The sequence below is a fragment of the Protopterus annectens genome, chromosome 9.part0 (genome assembly GCF_019279795.1).
Source record: "Protopterus annectens isolate FY-2018-M chromosome 9.part0, PAN1.0, whole genome shotgun sequence".
In the NCBI taxonomy this organism is placed as follows: domain Eukaryota; kingdom Metazoa; phylum Chordata; order Ceratodontiformes; family Protopteridae; genus Protopterus; species Protopterus annectens.
The window spans coordinates 1186106297-1186133597 of record NC_056743.1 but is presented as its reverse complement, the minus strand read 5'-3'; the positions used below and the strand labels follow the sequence as shown (position 1 = coordinate 1186133597).

General features: G+C 40.4%; 1 protein-coding gene across 1 annotated transcript in view; it reads left to right on the top strand.

Annotated features, from left to right (window-relative positions):
* The window catches only part of LOC122811918 (beta-crystallin A3-like), a 56992-nt gene extending 30305 nt beyond the window's left edge, over positions 1-26687 (top strand). Inside the window, exons 3-7 of the mRNA XM_044084085.1 lie at positions 10031-10105; positions 15661-15779; positions 15898-16039; positions 25474-25616; positions 26445-26687. Of these exons, the coding sequence (XP_043940020.1) occupies positions 10049-10105; positions 15661-15779; positions 15898-16039; positions 25474-25616; positions 26445-26592 (609 nt within the window). The 5' untranslated portion in view covers positions 10031-10048 and the 3' untranslated portion in view covers positions 26593-26687. The remainder of the gene's footprint in view (positions 1-10030; positions 10106-15660; positions 15780-15897; positions 16040-25473; positions 25617-26444) is intronic.
* Positions 26688-27301: the final 614 nt, after the last annotated feature.

Here is a 27301-nt window from a genome sequence, read left to right as displayed (position 1 = left end):
CTAAATTAGTCCAACGGCGTTAGTTCTATCAGGGTACATAATGACTCAGTCTCTTATTCTCAGTAGAATTTCCCTGCAGCTTATTTTTAGCTGATCCAAGCCAGACAGATCTATTAGCTCCTCATGAGAAAAAGGTGTTATCTGAAGTTTTCCCATTGACCTTAGTCCATATGTGAATCTTCCCAGACAATTCAGTCTATGACAGCCTCACCGGTGTTGAGTTGTAAAATGTTACTAGACGTCTGCTTAGCATTATAGCGCACAGAAAATCATGACATTCATTTTGTGCAGATAATTATATAAGCAATTCAGTATCAAGAAATAATATACATCTATTAATCATCTACACATTTAATTGTTAAACTCTTTTTATATAAATGTTCTTCTTTTATAAAAGCAAATATGAAGTCATATATGATTTTTACTAATACAGCCCATTATATTTCTCACCACTTATAAATTCAGTTAATTAAAATCAATTATTTATTCAGGTATTTATCGATTCATTCATTCATTCATTCATTCATTCATTCATTCATTCATTCATTTTTCATTTGTTAACTAGAATAGTCCAACTGAGCAATTGCCTTTTTTTAGTGGAGTCCCAGGGAATTTAAATAGTACAATTCAAAATTGCAAGTTTAACTTACAGAGGTTGTAACAGGAGTTAGCTCACATTTTAACCAGGTGTCACTGTACCAGTTTTCTTTGCATACTTTACACCTAGCCATGCATTTTATGGCTTAGACATTTAAATCAGTACCTTACCAAAGGTTTGTCTTAGCAAATCTGCATTGCATGGAATTAAAAGTATAACTTTGGATTTTTTGTTTCCACATTATACATCCAAGTTTTACATGGTATTTAATAATAATAATAATAATCATAGAAGAAACAGTTGCATTTAATGACTTCAGAAGATTTTTATCAGAATAATGGATAAGAAACCCATGTTTGTATTTAAACAAACAAGTAATCTAAAACAGTATTTGTTTTACACATAAACAATAACAGAAATGATAGACATAGGTTCATAGGTAGGTACTAGGCTATCGGCCCGAGGGCCTACGTAAGCCTAGTCAACAAGGTTCCCTGGCTTACGCCACCCAAGAAAGTTATTTTCCTATGCCACTGTCGAGCAGAGACACAGAAGTGATTCCCGGGGTGTATTTCCTATTTCCCATCCACTCATCAAGATTTTTCTTGAAGAGTGCTAATGAAGAACTTTGCATGACATAGATGGGTAGCCTGTTCCAGAGTATGGGAAGTCTCTGGAACAGGAATCTATCCCTCCAGCATGTCCTGTTTATTGTGGTGACAAGGTTTGGGTCCCTAGATCGTGTAACTCAGAGGGATTGGGATTTCTTTAGGTGTAGCATGTCCAACAGCTCTGGCTTTGACATAACGTTATATGTTAGGCAGAGATCACCTCGAAGAAGTCGATATGCTATGGAGTAAAGCCGGAGTTTTTTGAGACGGTCAGTGTAGGGCATCGGTTTGAGGCCTGTAATCCTCTTTGTGAGTTATTTCTGTGGCTTTTCCAGCTGCTGCAGATGTCTTGTGAGGTACATTCCAAAAGGGGCATTGTACTCTATAATGGGTCTAATGAGTGTCAAGTAGAGGGGAACAATGACCTCCTTTTTCCTGGATGAGAACCCTTTTATGATGAGGTGTGCCATGTAGAAGGACTTCCTGACTATTGTGGCAGTGTGACTATCAAAGGACAGACTACTGTCTACCTGGGTCCCAAGGTCTCTTATCACACATTCAGTGTTAAGTAGACTGCTGTCTATATAGTAGTTCATGGGTACAGAGTTTTTACCAAAGGGGATGACAATGCACTTTTTGGCATTGAGCTTGAGGCCATGGTTCTGACACCAGGCATCTGTTCAGCGAGGCCTTTCTGTAGGATTTCCACATCATTTGGGGACTCGACCATGGTTGCTAGTTTGCAGTCATCTGCGAACTTCGTTAGCCAGAGGCCTTCTGTGTTAGCCTGTACTTCAGAGAAGTAGATACCAAACAGGAGCAGTCCCAGGACTAAACCATGTGGTACTGCACTTGTCACTGGTTTGAGGTCAGATTTGGAGTATGCGACTTTTACAGTGTGGGTTCTGTCAGTGAGCCAGTTGGCAACCCATCTTGTGACATAGGGATTTATACCTAGTTTAGTGAGTTTAGCTATAATTCCAGAATGGAGGATGGTGTTGAAAGCCTTGACAAGGTCAAAATAGGCTGTGTGAACCACCTTACCCTCATCTATGGCTTTGGTGACTGCCTCAAAGAAGTCAGTCATGTTCAGGAGGCATAATCTGCCTTTCACAAACCCGAACTGGGTAGCATCCAAAGTTTGGAGTTTATCAATGTCTTTGTTTATGAGTTCTATGATGATACGTTCCATGGCCTTTGTAGCTAGCTTTGGAGGATCTTATAAGGGATCTCAGTTTCTTACTGAGGCTGACCAGGGAGCTCCTCCACTCATGGGATTTTACTCTCTTTTGCAACAATTTCTTCCTTCTGTATTGTCCATCTGCATGGGTGTCATGAAGTTCACCACTTCTGTCTTAAGAAGCATGAAGTTGCCTTTGGAGAAATTTTTTACTGTGGTTTCCTTAATGAAGGGTGGGGGCGGGATGTGGATATCAAGGGTGATTAGCTTATGGTCGGATCAGACCAAAGAGGAGTTGACTTCAGGTGTGGAACACCGATCACTCATATTGGTAATGACTAGGTCTAGGATACTGTTGCCCCTGGTGGGGGTGTGGATAAGTTGATCCAGTGCATTGGAGTTTATGAATTCCATTGTGTGAGGGAGTTTGTACACGAGTAGTTTTCCCAGTTAATCGTGGGGTAGTTGAAATTGCCCATTATTAGGGTGTTTCGTTGAACCCTAATATTTTCCAGTACATCAAGAAAAGAGGAGTGGGAATCTTGGAGCATGGTGGGGAATCTGTAGCAAGCTACAATTTGGATTGCAGTTTTGCCCAGAGTTAGTTGCACTTGGATAACCTCAGCTGCATTATGCTGAGCAACTAGCCTGGAGGTGTGGATATCCTTAATGAATATGGACACACCTCTGCCTTTGGTGTTCCGGTCCAGGTTACATGGCTGAAAAGTGTGGTATGAGTTATAGCCTGGTAGTGCAGGGGTGCTCTCTGGAGCCTTGAACCAGGTCTCAGTCACTGCACAGATATCAATGTTCTCCATTTTAAGGAGTGCCTTGAGTGAGTGCGTTTTGAGATTTAGACTTCTAGCATTGAGTAGCATTACCCTCAGTTTTTGCTTGCCTGTTCCTGTTACGGTGGTGAATTTGTCATTTGAACCTTGCCTAAAAAAGCACTATAGGGGCAGCAAGAGCCTTAGCCAGGATCCAGAATCCCAGGGGTGACAGGTGCCTGCCATCTCTGGCAAAGCATCATGGTCTGTCGACCATGTCATCCCAAGCAGACAGATACTGGATCCCCTTAGAATGACACCAGAAGCTTAGCCAATTGTTGAAGTCAATAATTTTGTATTTGTACTGCGGTATTATTCTGGGCGATGGCAGAATGCTACTCAGGGCTAGGGTCATACCTGCCTGGGCTACAAGATCGGAGAGTTCTTCCATGTCTCTTTTCATGTAGTCCAGGGAAGTACGTCTCAGGTCATTCACACCAACATGGATAATGACAGAGTCATATTTGTACTTGTTGTGGAGTGACCTGAATGCGTGGGTTATGTGGCGGATCCTGGCACCCAACAGGCAGCTGACAGTAACCTTCTCCTTGTTTAGCCTGGTGAGTGGGACATCAGTGTGCCTGACAATAGAGTCACCTATGACTTGTGTATTGGATATGTTGTTTTGCCTTATTTGCTGTGGTTGAGTGGCAGACTGAGTCTGTGGGCTATGTGTCATTTGGGTTGTGTTGGTGGGTGAAAGTTGCTTGCGTTTCTGCTTTGGAGGTCTCTGTTGTTTGGGCAGATTATTATTGAGAGCCTCTGCAAAATGTTTTTGTGTTTCTATGTGTGGATTTTGGTGGTGCAGATTTAGTGAGACTATGTGATAAGTGTGGTGTGGTGCAAGTGTTTACCTTCTCCTCTTGAATGTCAAGTTCAGTCTTGGTTGGAGAGAGCTTTACCTCCAGTTTGGCTAGATAAGTGCATCTCTCACAGGTTGTAGTGTTGAGTGGTAGGAGGAGAGGGTTGTCTGTGTACATGAGGCAATTTCTATATTGCCCCAAGGTGCCCAGATTCATCAGATAGACAGGTGAGAACACTGGGAGTTGACCCTTGGACATGCCTGAATAAATAACTATTTTCCTCTAGATAAGTGAAGAAAGTGAGTACAAGACCTGTTTTCTCTAAGCAAGTGAGAAAAGTAAGTGCAAAAACTGTTTTCCTCTGCGTAATGAGGAAGGTTTAGTGCTATAGTAATTAGTATCTTATTTAGTGCTTACAAGTTCTGAGCATGAATAAGCAAATTCAAGTGCTAAAACTAAGAATCTGTATCTGCACTAGACTAGTTACAGGAATGTACATGGCAGTCTTTTAGAGCTGAAGCCACTATGCTTCACTATATGCTTGACATTAATTTTTAATGAAGCTGAATGCCCTCTTGTTCTCTGTGTCAGAGGGGGGTTATTCTAATAAAAGGTTTCAAATAGTAAGGGAACCTTTAATGCTCTGTACATCTTGCATAGGTTTCCTCTAATAAGACAGGAACAGATAAAGAAGAGACAGAAATATTTCTTGCAGTCTTTGGCTGTAAGACAAGCCTTGTAGCTCTTTAATTCTTTTTGAGGAATCCTTGCACATCGTCTCCTTATTTTATTTTTATTCTGAATTTGTTAAGTGGGGTAAAGCAGAGATCCCAATGGACCAATTTCAGTCTCAGCGCAGGAGTACAAAAGAAAAGAAAAAATATATGCATATGATACACACATATATACATGAAAATATAAATAGAGAGATACAAAGGACAGTATGCACAATGCAGTATATAGAAGTATAACAAATTGAAGCAAAAACAGTAGAAAAAAATAGCAATAATTAGGTCAGCAGTGAGAGCATTTTACTAAGTGTGAGATTTAGAAATGCGTTGTGCAGAGAGAGAGAAAGAGGAGACCGATATTAGGTTATATAATCAGACAGAGAGAGAAGAATTGCATTAACCTTGTGATTTAATGTGAGTCTTTAGTTGTGATGAGAATATGAGGTATGAAGATTGATTTTTAAGACAGGCTGGGAGATATTTCCATAGTTTGGGTCAAAAGACAGAGAAGGCATAGTTTGTGCACTAGCATCTGGTTTTGGAGGCTTTGGAAAGTAAGACCTGAGTAGTTTAGATTTCTCAGGGTATAGGATGGTGTCTCCCTGAATAATTCTGGTGCAAGAGGAGAGAAAGACCCACTTTTAATAAGTTTGAATAGTTGTGGGGCAAGTAGAAAGTTAGCATATTGTCCATCAGAAAACTTGTTTGCTTTTCTAAGGATATGAAGTGGTGTTAATTTCTAGGGGAGAAAGTTATGAACCTGCATATGGTATTACAAAGGGTATACATGGTGGCTGTATTTTGCTTGGATGCAGCCACAATGATAAAGGCACCTTATTCTAGCTGAGCTAGTAGGATACCTTATCTTATGGCATTCCTGGTGACCCTGGAAAACATGGGAAAATTTTATTAGCAAGATTAAGAGATAATTGACTCTCTTGTGAGTTATTTCTAAATGAGGATGAATGTTTAAAGATGGATCCATCCAAATTCCTAAATATTAAAATGTGGAAACGATTTTGATTGTGGTATTAATATGATCCTGGATTTGTAGGGTTCTGGAATTGACATTTTTTGCCTGGTTCCAAAGAACATTATTTTAGTTTTAGCTGTATTAATTACCAGTAGTTTATTGTTGACATGCAGTAGGTGGATTGGACACTCTAAATTGGCCCTAGGTGTAAGTGTGTATGTGCCTTCTGTGGAAGGTTGGGTGCCAGGCTGGCAACTCAACACTGAAAAAAACTCCACTGCCAATCATGAGCGGACAGATGATCCGCTGTAACGACCCCTAACCGGGAAAAGCCGAAAGAAGAAGAAGTTTATTGTTGATCCGTTGAATGAGGAAGTGAAATTCTTCCTGTAGTTCAAGAGAGGGAAGGAAATGGGTGGAGTGGAATAAAACCATGTCATTTGCATAAAGCAAGAGGGAATGGTGTGGTCAGTCAATTGAGACTTTGTTAATGTGGATGGAAAAAAGGAGAGGGGCCAAAATTGATCCTTGAGGGACCCCTTTTAGTAGAAGGTCTGATGGCTAAGTAGAAGGATTAAACTAAACAGTGAAATGGCAATTATAAAGTTTTTAAAGCAGGAATTTGTACCAAATTGTGTATTAGTAGGTTACAGAACTCTGTTTAGTATTTACAGTTGGCCTATTAATAACAAGGTTGCTACTGTAGCTTTGCGTGTGTGTGTGAAGTAACTTTAACACTTTGTAGCACTAATGCCTTTAATAAATGCTGCATATAAGAACAGATACCCCCTGGCATGGCTCTTAACTCCATGGAAGCTGAGGAGGGCAACTCCATATGCTTGGTGGATGGCAACAGCTATATGCATATCAAATGAAAGGGCATTGTCTGCAAGGATTCCAAGTCTTTTACTAGTCTGGCAACTTTAAGTTGTTTCTCATTAATATTATATAAAGTTTATCAGTGGGAAGGAGGGTTTGCCAAAAGCACAAATATTGTATGTTTATTTATTCATCTGCCTATCTTACTGTCTTTCTGTCTATCTATTCATTTATTTCTGACAGCGAAGGCAAGGCCATTTTAACTGCACCATTCATGTTTAATAAGTGCTATTTGAAGTGAGGTAGTATCAGTCAGATTAAGGACAAATTTTGGTGAGCCAAGCAATAGACTCAGTTCTGATATACAAGAAACAGATGCCAAAAAGGAGTGACTAAATGACAGAGCCTTTAGGGACACCACTGGTGACAGGGGATGAAGACAGGAATCCTCCTATTCTTACATGTTTTGTATGACCATACTTATGGCTTCATTTATCTTTAGATGACTGAATTTATTTATGATTCTGTCACAGGGGTGCAGGATCAAATGCTTTAGCCAGATTAAAGTAAGCTGCATTGACAGATAATCCTTCATCTAAGGCTAAGCATACAGGGTCTATCTTTCATAAAACAGGCAGTGTTAAGTCATGAATAAGGGTATTTCTATGTGCACCTGAATACATTTCATGCTGATTTTCTCCATAATGTTGCCAGATATGATTGTAAAGCTGACTGTACAGTAATTACTGGGATCTGTGGAAGGGTCTCCTATGTGGATTGGGCCTACAGTATCTTGTTTCCACATAGCTGTGATAGAAGTCAGTCTTGGTGATGTGACATGGTTAAGAAGTAGCAAATGTCAAGCTTGTAACAAAAAAAACTAGTGTTATAACAAAGACAAATATGTCTGTCACAGTGATGTTTTCTCATGCCGTGGTGTGGAGTGACTTCTTAACTGTGGGGTTGTTAAGTCATGCATATAAACTGTAAATTCCTGGATACTTCCAGCTGCCAAATAAATAAATAAATACAGTAAGTCTCCAGTAGCTGAGCTCCTACTAGTTGCCAAAAAAGCAAATAATTAGATGGGTGACAATAGCATCTTACACACAGTCCAACTTCTAATAGCTGCCAGTGTAAAACACAAAACACAAACATGTCAAGATAACATCTTGGTTTTAAATGAGTAAACGTCAAGCATGTTTTTGAATGTATCGGCTCGGGGACAAGCCCTTTTGATAGTTATCACGGTCAGTGTAAGTTAGTTCCATTGATCTAATGCATCCTTAGGATATAAACAAGTAGCAAGAAGTTTGCACAAGACCTGCTGCTTACTAGAACCCGCTGACCTCTTGGGCTAAACTGTCCTTCCCTCTCCATTGATTGTCAGTACTATGTTCTGCCTTGTCTAGTGGTTACCTAAGCTGACCCAATATGCTGAACATATTTTGCTTGCAGAACCTAGTACTTTGCATTACTGATACCTTCTGAGATGTACACATCTAATAAAAAGCAACACTGTGTGCCCTAAAGTTATAATTTAATTCAAATTAAACGGATGCTCAATGAAACCCAAAAAGCTTTCAAAAGTATAATGTCAATAGATATCAATACAGGCATGTGAACATCTGGGCCCAGCAGACCTCCCAGTTTTCTCTTAGTCAGAGGAATGTAATGCAGCATTTTGTTATTTTTGCTTACCCTACATGAGCACTGCTCTCTTTCTAATTGTGTATTTCTATATGCTGTGCCTCTTGTTTAGGGATTTCCATTGTCCAAGCCATCATTTTTTTGCTGAGATGGCATTCAGTCTCAGTAGACAGCAGCTACGTGTACATTTTTGTGTGTGTGTGTGTGTGTGTGTGTGTGTGTGTGTGTGTGTGTGTGTGTGGGTGGGGGGGGGTTACATTTACAAGCAGCAAAAGTTTGCATTTGTAGCACCCTATAATTCTAATGCTGACACGCATGCGCCTGCTCTCATTTTTGGAGTATAAAATACACCAGCCAGGAAGGGGTCATGTCAGTGTTTAACTCAGCTGTTAACCCTTACAAGTCCTAATATCAGGTAAGTCAATTCTTCTTTCATTTATCATGATTGTCCAGCAAGACAGCATTTAACATCTCTTGCGGCTGTTGTAAGCCTGAGTAATCAGGTGCTCAGGGAATTTATCACTTTATTTCTGTCTGTAAGAATAAAAATAGTTTTGAACCATTCAGGGTTATAAGTATTTTGTCTTCCGTTAGCACTACATGCAGTACAGAGTACAGAAGCCTGTCATGTTCTTGGGTTGATGTGCTTATTGTTTTTAAGAAATGGGGGGCTCAGTCTCACTTGTCACCCCTTGCCTGTTTTTATATATTTAACTGGGCAAGCCCACTGGGCACAAGTGCACTATTTCAGGGGTGAACTGGGAGCACTGTCTGGTTTTGTGACTTGCTCAGAATCACACAGTAAGTGAAAGGAATCAAACCCCTGCACCTTGGGGTACAGAAAAAAAAATGCATTAACCATGTAGAGCCTTAAATCATTTGCACTGACTGCCGGAACACCATTCAGCACCACCAAATGCATGAAAATGTGGGAAGTCTGCACCATCTCTGACACATAGTGTAAAGGTCCGTAGTCTCTTATTTCCATACTTTACTGTCCCTATACAGACAGTGAGGAATTCACTGCGCATAGCTTTCATTTTCTAATTCTCTCTCAGCAGCATTTTGTTTATACTACTGTGGAAAAACCATCAGGGAACTACACCTAGCTCTTACCTTTTCATAATACAGCAGGAAAGCCATTTTGTCTTTATTTCATCTAACAGGATACAGAAATATTCTATTGCTTTCTCTTCCCAATTGTCTCACTTCATTCCTTTCATAGTAGCATGGAAGACCTCACACCACCTCATACCATTCCCTGCTCTTAAAGAGAGGGATTCGGTCTCCATTGCTGTCACTCCCTCACCTTTCAACAGCTGTAAATTTACTACAATGTGCATAATCCTCTGCCATCCCTGCGTACATCACCACTTTGTGTGTGTTAGCTGACCAGAGAACTGATTTTTTAAATATTGCTAGCCCACATCTAATGTTATCTTTCAACTCCTCTGAAGCATGCCTACCAATCTTTTAGCACAAGAAAAATGGACAAAGCATAAAATAATGTTGGGACAAAGGTCCAAAAATAGGGACAAATTTTAAATATTGTTCTTGTACACGTTAAAAGTTGCTAGAACAACAGGAGTTGTGCTAGTATGCATTTTCTGAAGGATATGAAGTCTGAAACTCAAATATATGTCATTATTTAGTGACATCAGTTGTCAGTGATTTACTAGAAAACCACATATTTTATGAGGAACAGACCAAAAATATGATACAAAAAATATGGGCATTTCATAAAAATCTAGACAGTTTAGACGTATGCTCTAAAGTGCAATTATCTTTACTCAGCTTTGAGCTAATCATACGTATTTTTGTGTTTATCCTTTTTCTAGAGAGCCAAAAAATAAAGAATGCAGACATTTGCTAATGTGAAAACTCAAGGAATGGGCTATGCACCTTTTTGGAAGGTATGATAAAACATTTCTTTCAATTTTATTGAACTGGCTTTTTCATGTTTTCTCATTTATTTGTGTCATATACTTATGGGAACGTTGGATAAACCAGAAGAATTACATGCCTTTTAACTAGTTATTTACTTAGATAATAATTTGCATAATAGTTGAAACACATTGTCATTTAGGTGGGGATAAGTGCAGCTTGACAAAACTAGTCTTCCCATTTTCTGTATAATTTTACATCAGAAAGTCTACTTAATTTCTTTCTTTACCATTAACTCTCATCTGACACATAAAAATACATACAGACACAATTTTTTCCCCCTTACCCCTACCTCTGCCTTTACTAGGGGAACAATGTACCATCAGTAGTACCATTTATCGGTTTTCAGTCAATGTACATACATATATAGATATTCATCTGTCAGTGTGGTATGTGAGTCTATAACTACCCTTAAATTAAATTAGCATTTCCAAAAATGTCATCAAGTAGAAAGTCACAGTTAAGGATGTTTGTTGCATAAATAATAGAAGTTTGTCCCAATGAGCAAGAACTCAGTTTGAGAAAAATTATCACAAATATTATTGCTAATGTTGCCTTTTTGCAGACTAAATTCACCACTAAGGTTACTGAAGAGAAAGCAAAGCCAAGTGCAAAAACATTCACCTAAAATCTCATCTTTCTTTGCATGATAAACTAATGTTAAGTCCTCTGTAAATCTGCTGTATCAATGACAGAACAAATCATGGCACTTATTTAGAGAGATAAGGATAAGTAAGCAAACCCTGCAAATGTTTGGTAAACTTTAATTGAATTCTGTCGATTTTTTGCTTTTAGTATGGGGACCATGGAAAGGGAATTGGATTGACTGCAAGATTCAATAAATTCAAATTAAGAAAATAAAACCATGGACAGTGTTAGATGGGGCATGTGTGGCTCTGTGGCATGGATGAATGGAGCTCTGACTGTGACCTAGGTGAAAGGTCTTGAATAATGACCCTGGCACTGGAGGAGGCAGGTCTATATCATTTCATTGAAGCCCTAATTCGCTGAACGTCTATTCATCAAACTTAAAGTATCGAATACCATATCAGCGAAGAATTACATCACCGAAAAGATTTTCGGATAAAAAAACTACTTGGCCACCAGAGCGATTGTAACACAAAATTACATTATTTTAAACTCACCAAGGTGGGGGAGCTTTGACCCCCCCCACCAAAATTATATATTCCAACTTTAAGATCGCACTACATTGGGGAAAAGGGCAAATTTGTTACAACGGCCAACTAAATCCCTTCCCTGGGAAAAATATTTAGATAATGTAATCCTTCACTGAAATGGTATTCAATGCTTTAAGTTTGATGATTAGACTTTTGGCGAATTGGAGCTTCAGTGAAAAGATAGGTACCTGAAGGAGCAATGCATTCTATTGTTCTCTGTATATAGTTCCCTAAGCTCACTCCCACCTGACACACATATAGTCTTTAATGACCATTCCTAAATTCTTTCCTTATCTCTCTAGACTTTGTTAAACACCCTTATAATACTCAGATTTTATCCCCTTCACTCATATCGTTTGTTTCTGATCTTTCAACTTCCAACATAATAAATTCAGGTCTACCTTACTTCCACTCCATCATTTATCACCCATCTCTCTACCTTTGTTTGTGCCTTCAAATCCCCTATATGCCCCCAAACAGTATCTTAACACTTTCCAACACTTTTCTAAACTCCTGAACCCGGCTTTGTAGTGAACTCAACCTTTCCTCTACTCCAGCCATTTTCATTTCCTCTTTTCTATCCATCCTACCCCTTCTTTATCCTACATCTCTATTCAGCTTTAATCCTGTGTCATTCCTTAATCCCTCACCCCTACTTTCATATGTATTCTCTAATAAAACCTACTCCATTTCCTGCAACCATATCATCTTTTGAACTTCTCTGCAATGCTCCATATTCTATCTCCAATACTGCTTTCCATCCACATCAACTCACCAGTCCAAGATAACTAAACTGTGATTTGATGACTCCTTCTCTCTCACCTCCATCCTCTTTTCTCATTTGCTGTCACTCTGCCAATCCATCTAGCCTACTAACTTGACACCCCCAAATTTGAAAATGTGTACCCTTCTGATCATTTATACATCTGTATGTATACCATCACTCCTACCCATTTCTTCCTCAAGGGACTTTTAACATCATTCCATATTTCCCATATAATCTGCCCTTAGTTAGTTTTAAAACCACATTAATGTTCCCCCCATTAATTTCCTACCGCCTTTATGCATCATTGCAATTAATTTCATGAATCAATTCCTTACTATTACTTTCTTAGCCTCTTTATTCCATAGAAAACTTCTTTAATATCACCTTACTTTCTGTCCTCCACTTCCCCAGCACCCATCCTTCTTTCATTATCTATGGCACTATGTAGCTTTTCCATTTGTGGCTTTTTATTGCCATTATGCTGGCCCCTCTTTTTTTCTCATCTCTGCATGTACTCATTTCTAGCAAGCTGAAGTCCCTTTTTCCATGTTTAGCATCTCTTTACTTTTCAACTTCAGTTCTTGTAGCATATTATTCTGTCTCTCCTTTTACAGAATTTCCTATCCAGGTGGCAAAAGGCAACAGAAAGATTACATCCAAGGGACCCTTGGGTGGAGAATATCTCTCTGCCTATGTATCATGACCAGAAAGAAGACATTGCTATACTAGCCACCCCAGGATGGCACATTTTATTCTTCTCTTTCACCGCTGCAATTTACCGTTACACAGCAACTCTTGGTAACCCCTTTCTCAACAACTCATTTACATCAACTCTTGGTAACCTCTCCCCCTAGTATAAAAGTTAATTATCTGATTATTACTAATTAAATACTTTTTTTCACTGACGTGGACAAAAAAAACTGCTAACAAAGTATTTACAGCATAAAGCTGCTTTCATGAATATTTTGCCCTTGACAGTTATACATTTAAATAATAGCATTCCCAAATGACCTTGTCTAGGCCCTCATCCTTTGCAGAGCTGAAATAAAAAAAAAGGTTGGTAACTCTGAAGACAGCACAGCATTTCATCTTTCTCAACAACTCATTTACATGTGCAGTTGCATATGCATTTTATGTTTACACAAATCAAGTCGTAAGTCTTACAAAACAAATACTTTGTATAGTCACAAACTTCAACAGTTTTAGTAATTTATCAGTTCAGCAATGATTGTCCTGTGTCTTGGAATGACTCTTAAGTTATAAACATGATTAACTCTTCAATTGACGTCTTGCTCAGTCAGTCTTGACATCTGTCTTATACACTCTTTGAATACCTTAAACCATAAACCATAAAACTGACAGTCATTTTAGACTGCACCAACCAGCCTAAGCCATACAAAAAGCAGCACACACCCATTCTCCTTTGTTAACATTGATCATAGGCCAGAAAACCAGGTAGCATCCACAAATAGTAGACTCTTTCTTTCCTTTTATCTCACTCTCTACCTTCTTCTTTCTCCTTCACCACAGTTCATATACTTCATCCTCTACTCCCTCATTCAGCCACACTCTCATAACTTCAGTTATTTAGCACTGGTCTGTGGCACTTAAAAAGAGAAACCTTCGCTTCAGGTAGTACCAGTTTACTTGTTCCCCATTTCTCCCATTCTTAATGAGGTACTCACTAATTGTTGGCCAATTAGACCCCATCTCCTAAAATCAGAGTCCCGCTTAACCATTTATCTGATTCTTCTCTCTCTATTAGACCTTTTGTGCGATTCTCACATTCACTGTAGTCTTTCAACTTCTTCCATATCCCTTTCTCCTTCTAAAATCTTGTGCTGTCTTCTGCTTCTGTCTCTTACTCACAAAATTCTTCTAAGACCATTAGGTTGCCCAAAGTCCTCCAAACTTGCCACACTTCCATTACTGGAGACCGATTTATAACCGTTGATTTTACCTCTTACTAGGAGTACTCCTACTACTGCAACACATTTTTTTTTTTGCTGTGGCATTCACGTGACTCCTGGTCTCTCACTGACTCAGTGGGCAGGTTTCCTGGTGTTGGTATGGTTAAGTTCTTTCTTGGAAAGCTGATCTCCATATATTCCTCCTCCTGCCACAGCTCTGGCACCTTGGCCATCCACCACTTCCATAGTCTTGTACTCCAGTCTGAAGCACTGTTTTCATTTAACCCCAACAACCATCTAATAAACATGTATGACTTAGCGTTAACATTAGCTTCTGAGGAATTCTGGCCATTTCAAGTCAATTTTAATACTGCCAGGTAATTTACTGCTATGTTCTCCTTTCTCATGTATCATTGTGCCAGGGATAGTGAATTTCTCCTGCCATACACAAAATCTGTTTAGTCCAGCTGGTAGCAATATGTAGCTTTGCAATGAGTATTGTTGTCCTTCTGCATTGTTTTGAGCCAGCTCTTTAAATACAGATATTGCACATTGTGTATTTCAGCAGGTATTTCCTTCTTTGCTTTTTCCTTCAGGTTTGCAACTCACAACATCTCTGGGAATGTGATAATATCTGTACTATGCATACCCTGTCATATCTTATTGCATACATATACTATGAGTGCCTGGCTGATGAATATAAGCAATTTACAAAAAAAAAGTAATAAGGGTTTGAAACAAAATGTTTTGGAGAAAGTCTATAGATGCCCGATAAGTAAACACGGATATTTTTCCATATGTGGCTGAGTGAAAACTTTGCACTATAAACTAATAAATTATCTTGACAAAACAGAAAGGGTATGCACATAATATATAGGGGGAGGAGGAAGGCGAATTAAAGGAAAGAAATACATTGGTAGTAATTTATAAACTAGTAATATAGGTTTCCCCTGTAACATCACACATCAGTATAATAACCAAGTCAGTTGATGACACTGAGTTTACCATTTTGATATGCATTCATTTCCATGACCCAGCCTTTACATGCAGATAGGATCTATACAAACTCACACACACACACACACACACACACACATATATATATATATATATATATATATATATATATATATATATATATATATATATATATATATATACATATATAGGCACAAGAGTGTAAGGGCTTGTTTCAAAGTAACACATTGACAAGCAAGAAAATAATAATGGTGCAGACTGTAAAACTGGTAGAAGTTAAATCTGAAATTTGTATACAAGGCAGATAATCCTACTCTCCACCACTGCAGAATCATTAATATGAATGCAATGCTGCTGAATGTTTTACATTTACGCTCTCATTATTTAACTTGAAGGTAATAAAGGGCAAAGCATATTCCTTTATCATCTATATAACCAAATATTGGTAATGATTTCTGCTTGAAAAATAAAACATACAGCAAGTACATTATAAATTAACTGTAAATTATCTAGTTGGTTGTCTCCCAAATGTAATTATAAATCTGACTGGAAAAGCAGATGTAAGTATCAGTGGAAAAGTGGATAGGAAAGCTTTGAAGGACACAACAGCGAATCCTGATGTAGGTTTTTGTGTGGCATGGCACACTAGATTCCTAACATTATTTACTGCTTAAATTCTTGCTTTTTAACAGATAATGGTGTGGAACCAGGAGCATTTTCAGGGAAGATGCCAAGAATTCACCAGTGAATGTAAAAACATCATGGAGTGTGGGTTTGAAAATGTGCGATCTATCCGAGTAATCAGTGGAGCGTAAGTAAATATTCTACAGCACAAGGTTTATTAATATCATTCGCCCAGCTGATTTCAAGTCTTGCAGAATGACGAAGCTGTCTGTAGCCAATTATTTCATTGCATTTTTTTCTTATAGCTGGGTAGGTTATGAGCATCATGGTTTCCAGGGTCAGCAGTTTGTCATGGAGAGAGGAGAATATCCGCGTTGGGAAAGCTGGAGTGGGAGCAACGCCTACCATGTTGAAAGACTCATGTCCTTCAGACCCATCTACTGCGCAGTAAGTGCTCTGTGCTGGTTATCAGAAGTTACTTTACACGCTTTACTTTTATCAGTAATTCTGCTAGCTGTAGTTTTGGCACCAAACATCTCATTCTCTAGGATTGTCCTCTCAGCCTATTTTCTTATATAAATGTGCTTAACTACCGTGCTGTGATTCAAAATCAGGAGTCCTTCAGAGCTATTTAGTTTACTAATATACCCCTCCCAGACCCCCACATAACCTTTAGAAACCCCCTAACTAGCACACCCTTCTTAATAAACTCCCATGATACACAGGGACACAACTGGGTTGGGTGGTTAGGCTTATAAAGGCCTGGTGGTCATTAGTCTAGTATATACCTATGAACCTATAAAACTATGTAACCATCCATTAGTGTAGTGAAGTCTGTCAAATCTCCAGTAGTATCAGACAATTCCTTCACTGGTGTATTGGGCTGAGTTATAATGGGATTCAGTCTTGGGGACCTTGGATAATACAGCCCTTACAGTAATATAACCCATCTGTTGAGTCACTCTGTTCAGAATACAGAAAACATGTATATCTAATACCTAGAAAAAAAAGGGGGGTCCAAGTTCAGTTCTACTTCTTTTTTCTGTGTGGATACTCAAGCTACTTAAATCTTAATTCTCCTTATTTTCCTCCATTTGTTAGACTGAAAAGAGAGAATGCTTCCTTAAACTAGAAAAACCTAGAAAGTAGAATTTTGTACCACTGTATTTGTCTGTCATCTCAGTAGATGTACTGGTCAAAGGACACCTTTTTTGGCACAACCCAACCAGCAGTAACATACTACAAAGAATAAAGATATCACAATAACAAATACAACAATAAGCACATAATTAAAGGTCATAACATACCATCATAAAAACACAATAAGGAGCTATACTTTCATCCATTTCTGGGATCTTAAAGGCCGTAGAGAATGTCAGGACAGCCAGAGTCTCGTCTTGCATTAGATTTTGCCTCCTTCTACCCCATCTGCCTTATTACTTTGAAAGACTAATTCTTCCTTACTCATAACTCTATCACTCTTATTCTGCTGCCAGAAGAGCCTACTACTTCCTCATGACATTTGTTTTTAAATCTCTTTCTTAAATAGCACTGCACAGCCAGGATTTTTTCCCTGATTACAGTAGGAAGTAACCACTTGTTATTGTCACAGGTGCAACACATAGCTGTGTCCTTACTTATACACTACTCTCAGGACAGAGTTAGACTGCCATTCAGTCTGAACAACTCCTTAGTTGTTAAATTTGTATTCCATAATGCACAATGGCCAATACTCATGTTACATTGTACAGTACTTGGCCTGCATGCATTTACTATGTTTGCCATCTTTCTTTATCACTGCAGCATGATGAGATGTGAAGCCTTTCTAAATGAATCTTACTTGTGCTGTAACACAGAAATACTAAAAAAAAAAAAGCAATACAATTAGCAAGCTAAAATGCTACATCATAGTTGTCTCCATGCCATAGAGAAAGTCCTGATTCTGACCAAGATGACCTGAATTTCACTAATGGCTTGGGCATTGGTGGAGTTAGATAAGGGAGGATGGGAGTGACCAATCATTACAGACTCAATCACCCTGTGGGGAAACTGAGGTGGCCGTGGTTTGTCATTCCTCCACCAGCAAGCAAAGACTTCCAGGCGATAAAAAGGCATAAAGAGCAGGGGACATGGTCATGGTCTTGGTGCTACCAAGCCAGTAACTGTAGCCATCATTAGCACATGTAATGCAGTATGCACACACATGAGTAGAGCAAAGTTGTCCATTACAGTGATGGTCTGCCTATGGGTAAGAGTAAGGCCAATAGAAATGTTACCATAGTCAACATTAAAAGATGTGGGCAAAAAACACCTCTGTAGACCTCTTGTCCTCATGCTGGGGACTCCCCAGGGGTGGGAAAATGAATAGACTCAAGTCTAATTAAAGAGGGGCTTGATAATCAGCAAGTACTGAGAGCGAAAGTACCTATTGAAAAATGTCATATTTTAGTTAGCTCACTATATGTACACAAAAATGCCAGGAGGGAAGGAGATGTCTGCCTTTTTACTGCTTTACCTTTGGCCTTATGTGTCAGGGCTAGACCTAGAGTTCATTAGAGGCCTTAGGGTTCACTACCTGCTTACCTTTCATATGAGGAGTAAAAATGTATGCCATTACAGCTCTATACCAAAATGAGGTCATAATGGCAAGTCTGAGATGGTAACATTGTACAGGGTAGTAAAAAAGGAGGTGGTACTCATACTTGATTCTGGCATAACTTGCTGCCCTCGCAAGGGGAGCATTGTCAGTTCTTTAACATTATCACTACCTAGGATTCAGACCTGGGGCTTCAAGGGATAAGAATCAGTATGGGATGTTCTTCGTGTTTCACTGTTGCAGTCATCACACTTGGGTTATCCTGCCAGGGGTAGCCCTCAGACGGCCTGAATACCAGAGGCTTAGTATTTCTGCATCGGTTGCTGTTGCTTCAGGACTGATGTCAGGTCATCAGTGGTATAAAAACAGGCAGCCGATGCCATTACATCAGTTTTTCATGCCGAGGAGCCCGAAGTAGAAGCAGTTCGTACGAGTGCCAGCCGGCCGCTATCTGAGTTTTTGTTTCCAAAATTGAATCATCTTGAAGTCTTCTAAAGCTAAGTACCCCATTGGGGAGCCTTTTTTCTTGCTCTAACCAATGTCAGAAAAAGTTAACAATTGTTTCGCCTGTGGAAAGCAAATACCACACCGAGATTTCCATTCTTACTGCATCACCTTTTTAGGCCCAGACCACAACGTACCTCGCTGTCGGTTTTGTGCTTTGTTCAACACCCGAACTATTCACCATTGGGCCCTTATTGTAGCTAAATACTTTTGTTTTCGATCTCTGTATTCCAAAATGGCTTTAGTAAGCCATCCGACTACCGATCTTCTGAAAAAATGTAAGGATAAAGACAGAGACAGACTGCACAGGACCAAAACTGCCAACGACGCTTCCGTTAAGCTAGTCGCAGTTCACCGGTACTCAGTGTGGTGCTTTTGCAACTCCTGATGCCTGCTTTGATGGATTCGCAGGCCACTACCGAGACCCGTTTGGAGTCCGGTATGCCACTAGACTCCTTTTGACTACGGAACCTGCGTATGTCTCTACCTTGGATGGGTACAGTGCCAATGTGCAGGCACCGGCTTCTGAGGAAGTTCTTCACACTGCCGATATTTGACACAAACTGACGATTTCTTTCACGTCTTCAGTTCTTTTTAAAACTATTGAGTTTCTAAGGCCAAGAATAGGGGCTACGCCTAAAAAAACAACAACCCAAACTCAAGTGCCTGCTTCCTTGCCACAATCACAGATGCATAAAATGGCAGAAGACTTGATCATGTTGATTAGGAGAAGCCAGCATTCCCCTGCTAAAAGAAAAAGACACTTGTCCCCAGTAGCTTTATCTGACCAAGAGTCCGATGACTGAGGTTTCTGATTATGAATACATGCCCTTATCTGCCTATGAGGATTCAGATGCAGAGAAATCCATTTCTTCTGTTTCCCCTCCAGAGGATTTTTCTTTTGGTGAAGCCCTACATACTTTGAGAGAGAATTTCCATTGGGAATGCCAGGATTATCCTTAGTCCAAAAAGAGACTCAGGGAATTTTTAGACATACCACAGCACAGACCCTTAGCCATCCCTCCTGATCTTGATGTTGTGGATGATGTCTTTATGGTGTTCAGTCTAACTCCTGATACTTTACCTCCTGCTCCCAGGAACCTGACAGGTAATACAGAGTCCCTGACTCACACAAATTTCTTTTCAAAAATCCTACTGCTGACCCAGAGGTCATTTCCCAAGGACCTAAAGGAATAAAAGCCACTACAGCTAAGCATCCCACCCCCTCGGACAGTGATTACCGAGCTTTAGACAGATGGGGTAAAAAAGTATACACCTCTGCAACTCTTGCCATTAGAGCATTAAATTGTCAGTTCCACATGCTGAAATATCAGCAACATACTATGGAACTTATTATGCAAAAATTATCTACCTTCCCTGACTGTGCAGAAAATAAAGAATTACAGGAGCTTATGCACTCTGCAAGCCAAGTCAGCAAGCATACCCTGCAATGTGGGTTTGATGCCCTAGAAGCATCCTGCAAGACAGCAGTCACAGGTTCTGTGCTCAGAAGGCATGCCTGGCATAAGGAGCAGACCTTGCCAGACCATGTCAAATCAAAATTATTGGATGCACCTCTGAACAAGAACAATATGTTTGGCACCAAAGCAGAAGAAGTTTTAAAAAAGATGGAAGAAAAAGCTAAGTTTATGCAAACAGTCAAAGATTCTTTGCAGGTGCAGCCTCCAAGATTCAGTAGGCATTGCCCCTCAAAGCATTGGTCCTTTCTAGCCCCCTCAAGGCCACCTCAAACTATACCTAGGGGAAACAGACTCCCCAGACTACAGTCTCAGGCTATGCAGAGAGCTAAGCAATGGAGTAACTCCACTTCTAAAACAGGGAGTGCTAAACCACCCTCTTATGGAAAGAATTCACAATGACGTCTCAACTCCTCCCCTCATCTCTGCCCAATTGCTCGTGCCCCTAGGAGGAAAATTTGCCCAGCATACAAAAAAACTGGACCTCCATCACCAATGATCGATGGGTCCTCAACATATTATCCCAGGGGTACAGATTTTATTTCCACATGCTGCCAACCCCAAAAGGGTTCCCAGACCTTCTTCCAAACCAGTGGGCAGAGGCACAAAACCAAGTTCAGTCCCTGTTCTCCATAAAGGCAATTCAGCCTGTTCTGGCAGAACAGATAGGCCAAGGTTTTTATTCCAGACTTTTCCTGGTACCCAGAAAAGAGGGTATCTGGAGCCCATTCTTAGATCTAGCCATCCTAAACACCTTCCTCGTGGTACTAATATTCAAAATGCTCACCCTACAGTAGCTTCTCCCTATGCAGTCCAAAGATGCCTGGTTAGCCACTGTAAACCTAAAGGAGGCCTATCTGCACATCCCAGTCAGGGACTCCTGCAGAAAATATCTACGTTTCAGGGCAGGATCTATGCATTATCAGTTCTCTGCACTTCACTTTGGCTTATCCACTGCTCCTAGAGTTTTCACAAAATGCCTGGCTCTAGCTAGTGCCTATTGCAGACAGAGAAATATTCAAATTTTCCCCTACTTGGATGATTGCCTGATTCAGGCAGACAGTCAGGAAAAGCTATTGCAGCACCTAACATTTGTAAAAGACCTTCTAACATCCCCGGGGTACACTATCAATTAAAAGAAATCTAAATTAGTCTCCAGTCAAAAAATTGTATTCCTGGGAGCAAGCTTGGACACAGCATCCCAGATGGCATTCCTTACTCCAGAAAAACAAGCTATCTGACAGGCTAATTCTTTCAAATGGCCACCAGAACCCAGTTATCCACAAGGAAAATCCTGCAAGCTCTAGGGTTCATGGCCTCTTGCATTCTACTAATTCCATATTTCAGACTGCATTTGAGGAAATGTCAATGACACTTAAAAAGTCTTTGGTGCCAACATTCTCAGGACGTGGAAGCTATCATACCTATGATACCTTGTCTAAGGAAAGAGTTCCTTTGATGGGCAGCAGCATGCAACCACAACAAGGGACTTCCATTTACACAACCCCACGCCATCCAGACCCTAACCACAGAATCATCTGACTATGCCTGGGGTGCACATCTAGACGGCAGGTGCATTCAGGGCCACTGGAACCCAAATCAAATTCATCTGCACATCATCTAAAAAGAGATGCTAGCTGTTCAGCATGCTCTGACAGCTTTCAGATCCCTACTCTCTCCGGGCCCTCTACTAATCAAAATAGACAACACCACAGTGATGTGGTACATCAACAAGCAGGGGGAACCCACTCTTACCCACTCTGCAGGCTAGCCATGACCCTTTGGAACATGGCCTCAGCCATGCATATTCACCTACAAGCACAATTCCTGCCAAGCAACCAAAACTCTCTGGCAGACAACTTAAGCAGAAATCTCCTAGACCCACAAGTGGCAATTAAACCACTACACCTTCCGCCTTGTGACCCAGAAATAGGGTACCCCAAAGGTGGCTCTATTTGCCTCCCCCTACAACCACCAGCTCAGGAATTTCTGCACCAGGGAACCTTACAGCAAGGCCTAGAAAGTGGATGCCCTATCCTTCCAGTGGGCAAACCTATATTTCCCCCTCTACCTCTTCTTACAAGAGTATTACTCAAGATAAGGGAAGAAAGACCAAGGGCAATCCTGATTGCCCCAGGCTGGCCGCCAACACTGGTGCCCACTACTGCGCAGTCTGTCACCGTTGCCTCCATGGCACCTTCCCCAGATTCCAAATCTCCTGACCCAGCAGGAGGGACAGTTCTTGCATCTGCATTTGCAGACCCTGAACCTTGCAGCCTGGCTTATTCCTTGACTTCTCCTCCAGTGGTCAGCCTAAGCAAGCAGGTATTGGATGCCATTCCAAACACCAAAACTGTCCAATATGCAGACGACTCTACTCTGATCTGCTATGCCTCCAACCAAACTGAACTCAAGTCTCTAACTCAATGTGCCTAATCAACCACTGAAAAATGAATGCTCCAAAACCACCTCTTACTTAACGCTAACAAAACTAAAATCCTCCTATTCACTCCCTCCAAAATCATTCCCATTGATAAAAACTCATTTTAAATTACCAGCCTCAACAACTCTATCATTGATATTGTTCCCTCCGCCAAACTCTTGGGGGGGTCACCATTGATGAACACCTAAAATTCAATACCCATATCCAACTTAACATCAAGAAAACCCATATAAAACTTGGCCTACTCTACAGGAATAATCACTTCCTCTCTCCCTCCACTAGACTGACCCTGGCCACTACCTATCTTCTCCCATCTCTTCTATGTGGCACTCCACTACTTACTAATCTATCTTCCACTCTCACTTCCAAACTAGAAATATGCTACAACAAAATCTCCAGGTTTGCCACAAAAGCAAAAGCCTCCTCTCACCCTTGCTCCTCCCTACTAACTCTAAACTGGCTTGAACTCCCAAATCAACTAGACTTCCTCCAAATTGTCTCAGCCCACAAGTTAATTTTTCAACCCACAAGCTGCCCTGCTTTATCTAATATCCTCCTACCTTATAGCCCCCCAAGACCCCTTAGATCCACTCACCAAAACCTTATTACCATCCACAAACCTAAGAGCCCTGCTGGTCAACTTTACTCTCCTAAACCCTAGCTAAAAATGGAATGCTCTACCCTCCACTTTGAGGGCCTGTGACAACCTAAACACCTTCAAAAGACTACTTCAGTCCTACCTATTTATTCACAGAAAATGTAACTTCACTCCTCACCCCACACCTCCCAACCTCCCCTCTTCATTTTCTCCTGGCTAACCTTCTTCCCTTCAAAACCTCTCACTTATACCCAGACTATAAATTATAACCTATCTCCACCCAGCCTCTCGCTCTATGCTTCTCATCCCTTCCTTCATAATTACTTTTTAGCATCTTAGCCACTAAGTATTGCATACCTTTTCTTTCTAATACCTGACCCAGTATAAAAAAGCGTACAACTACATACTGAATGCAATTTATATGAATCTTTTCCTATTGTTATTTCAATTTGTTTATGTAACTTACAATGTGATACTTCTATATGCTATGTAACTTGTTATGTGGAGCTTCGCTGCTTAACCAAAGTGAAAATTATATACTTTATGTAACTTGTTATGTGGAGCTTTTCTCCCCGGGCCTCCACTGAAAATGGGCTCTCGAGCCCAGTGGACCTCCCCGGTCACCAAACTGGAATAAATAAATACGTGAAGCCAGATGACCCAGTACTAGAAAATCCTATGCTAACAAGTGGAAAAGGTATTGTTCCTGGATCCAGACTAAAGGAGCGGATCCAGCACAGCCCTCCTTACCTCTCATCCCGGATTACCTAGCAGACCTACTCCACAGGGGCCTAGCTTCCTCTTCTATTAAAATCCTTGTCTCTGCCATCTCTGCTCATTACAGCACAGAGCCACCCCTCTTCTCACACCCTCTCATCAAGCAGTTCCTGAGAGGGGCTAATAACTTAAGGCCACCAAGAAGAGCCCCTGCCCCTGCTTGGGACCTTAACTTTGTGTTGGAAATGCTCATGCTACCCCCCTTTGAGCCTGCAGCGTCAGCAGTAAAAATTCCTCTCTTGGAAAATAGCCTTGCTTCTGGCCATCACTTCACCTAGAAGAGTGTCTGAGCTACAAGCACTTATGGCTGTGTAACCCTTCATCATTTTTCATGCTGACAGGGTCGACTCAAGTCTAACCCAACCTTCATGCCTAAAGTGGTGTCCAGTGTGGCTCAAAACCAATCTATCCATTTGCCCACCTTTTTTTCCTAATCCTCAAAATAAGGGGGAAAGGATCCTGCACTCTTTAGACATGCACAGACAGCTCAGATTCTACCTTGATAAGACTAAGCCCTTTATGAAATCTGACCAGTTACTAGTCAGCTTTGCACTAGAGGCAGAGGGCAAGGCCATATCAAAACAAACCATCTCCAAATGGATAGCACACTGTATCCATTTATGTTATAAACACCATGGGAAACCACCCCCTCGGGGGCCAGAACACATTCCACTAGGGCAACTTCAACCTCTACAGCCTTTCTCAGAGGAGTCCCTACCAAGGACATTCGAAGCTGCAACTTGGAGTTCTGTTCATACCTTCATCAAACATTACCACCTGCCTATCTTTTCCAAATCCAGGGTGGGCTTTGCAACCACAGTCCTGCAGGGCATACTAGCCAGCCCCAACTCTTCTTGACTGCCTCCACCCATTCTTCAGCTTTGGGAATCAACCCAAGTGTAATGACTGCAACAGTGAAACACAAAGAACATAGTACAGTTGTGTACAATTACCATAAATGTAGATGTTCGAGTGTATTCACTGTTGCAGTCTTGGTTTCCCTCCCTGCAGTCCCCCTCCAGCCCCCTTGTCTCTCTCTCTCTCTTCCTTACTCCTTACAGGGCTTTTGGTATTTACTTTTACTGGTGGGGTTTCTGCACCATAACTTAGCTCCCTATTTGAGGGCTTCTGACATTTGGGGTAAGAAAAACTGATGTAATGGCGTCGGCTGCCTGTTTTTATACCACTGACGACCTGACATCAGCCCTGAAGCAACAGCAACTGATGCAGAACTAATAAACCTCTGGTATTTGGGCTGACTGAGGGCTACCCCTGGCAGGATAACCCCAGTGTGATGACTGCAACACTGAATACACTTGAACATCTACATTTATGGTAAGTGTACACAACTGTACTTTCCTGTTTGTAAGTCCTTGAAAAAATGGCAGAGACATTCAAAAATAGGTTGTATCTACCTAGCACAAACACTTAAACTGACATATAAAAATAAATGTGCTTATTTCTTTCTATCTTTCTTTCTCCTAGAGTCACAGTTTATCACGCATGACCATCTATGAGCGTGAGAACTTCATGGGCCGTTGTGCAGAACTGTCTGATGACTATCCATCCCTGCAGTCCATGGGCTGGTGCAACAAGGAAGTGGGATCTATGCGTGTGACATCAGGAGCGTAAGTAACAACAGATGACCATATACAGGAGAAATGATAGTGACTTTATGATAGTCAGAGGAAGGAAGACAGGTGGTCCAGCTTCTAGTCATGGCCTAGGTTTATGTTGTGTATAGCAATCAGAATAAAGGTCTAGGCAATAAGAAATACTAGTGGTGCTTTCAGCTCTTAAGCACTGTTTGTATATGACAAGCAGCAAACACTGTGAACTGAGTCTGCTACTTGGCTGCTCCTAATAATATCTTCCAGGTACTGTCAAAAGATATGTTAGTTAAGATCCGCCAGTAAAACAATCATTTATTAGCCTTCTGGAAAAGCAGTTTATGGTGATTAAAACAAATGTCTTGGGGACTCAAGAAATCCTGCTTCTAATCCCAGATCTCACACAATGAAGTATACATAGATCAGAGCAAAGAATGATGAGACAGGAAGGTGTAGCCCCACATCAAGGATCATTTAGTGTGGCATCATTTGTTAAAGAGGTCTCAGTAGAAGATACACGTTCCATTCCAATCTCCCAGGGAAGTTATAAATAGGTCTGAATCTATTATACATGCCAAAGCAGTAATGTACCTGTAGGACCAAATGGAAGAAGATGATATTCAAACAACTGGTCATGCGAGTACTTTATTGCCTTGGCATGTAGAACAGAGCAAAAAAGTACCTGCAGGACCAAATGGAAGGAAATGATATTCAAACAATTGGTTAAAAATAATGTTTGAGTAAACCCGAACTGTATAACAAAAATTATCATTTTAAACTGTCTTCTGACAAAATATTCTAATATATGTCATATTCTAATATATTATTCCTCTTAATTCATTTCAGCTGGGTCTGTTACCAGTATCCTGGTTACCGTGGATACCAATACATTATGGAGTATGACCATCACAATGGAGAATACCAACACTGGAGGAACTGGGGATCCCATTCCCAGACCCAACAGATCCAATCCATTAGGAGAATCCAGCACTAAAGTGGCACATCAAGCCCTGTGGAATGTTTACAGAGCTCACCCCTTCCCCAAATTCATATGATTCCCTTTTAAATTTTGTTCGCCAACGTTTCTGATTACCAAGGCAATAAATACATCTTTTTAAAATTCTACATCATGTTGATCCTTTCTGTGTACGTGTTACTATTTTGGAAACATTTTTAACACCTTTCTGTGACATTTAATGCATGTAAACGTTGCTGACATTGACTCCGGAACATGTAATATTGTAATTATTAACACAGCAGGAAAACAGAGGCATGCCTAGTGCACAAAGTCCTCTATACTTTCTAACAGAGTAGGACTTCTTGAAATACAAGCAAGTTAGGGAGGCAGAGACAGTTAAAGGGTTGCTTACCATGGTAAAAGATATTGGCAGATATATGGCACACAATTAAAACAGTTGAATTTCTTAAAAAATGAAATAAAAACAAATCAAAAAATATCCCTTATTTTTCTAAGATTTTACTTAAACACTGCCTTTCAATAATTCATAGTTTGATATATTTGTTATATTAACTGACTTTAAGGCTATAGATAGTATTCATAAACATTGTGTAGCATGGAGTGGTGTTAACATGCCTCACAACAGCATACCAAGCTATATGTGATTCACAAACATAAGACATTGTAGGCAGTCTTACCCAATGTGTAACCACAACACCCTTTGTGCAGAGTACAAATGCAAATT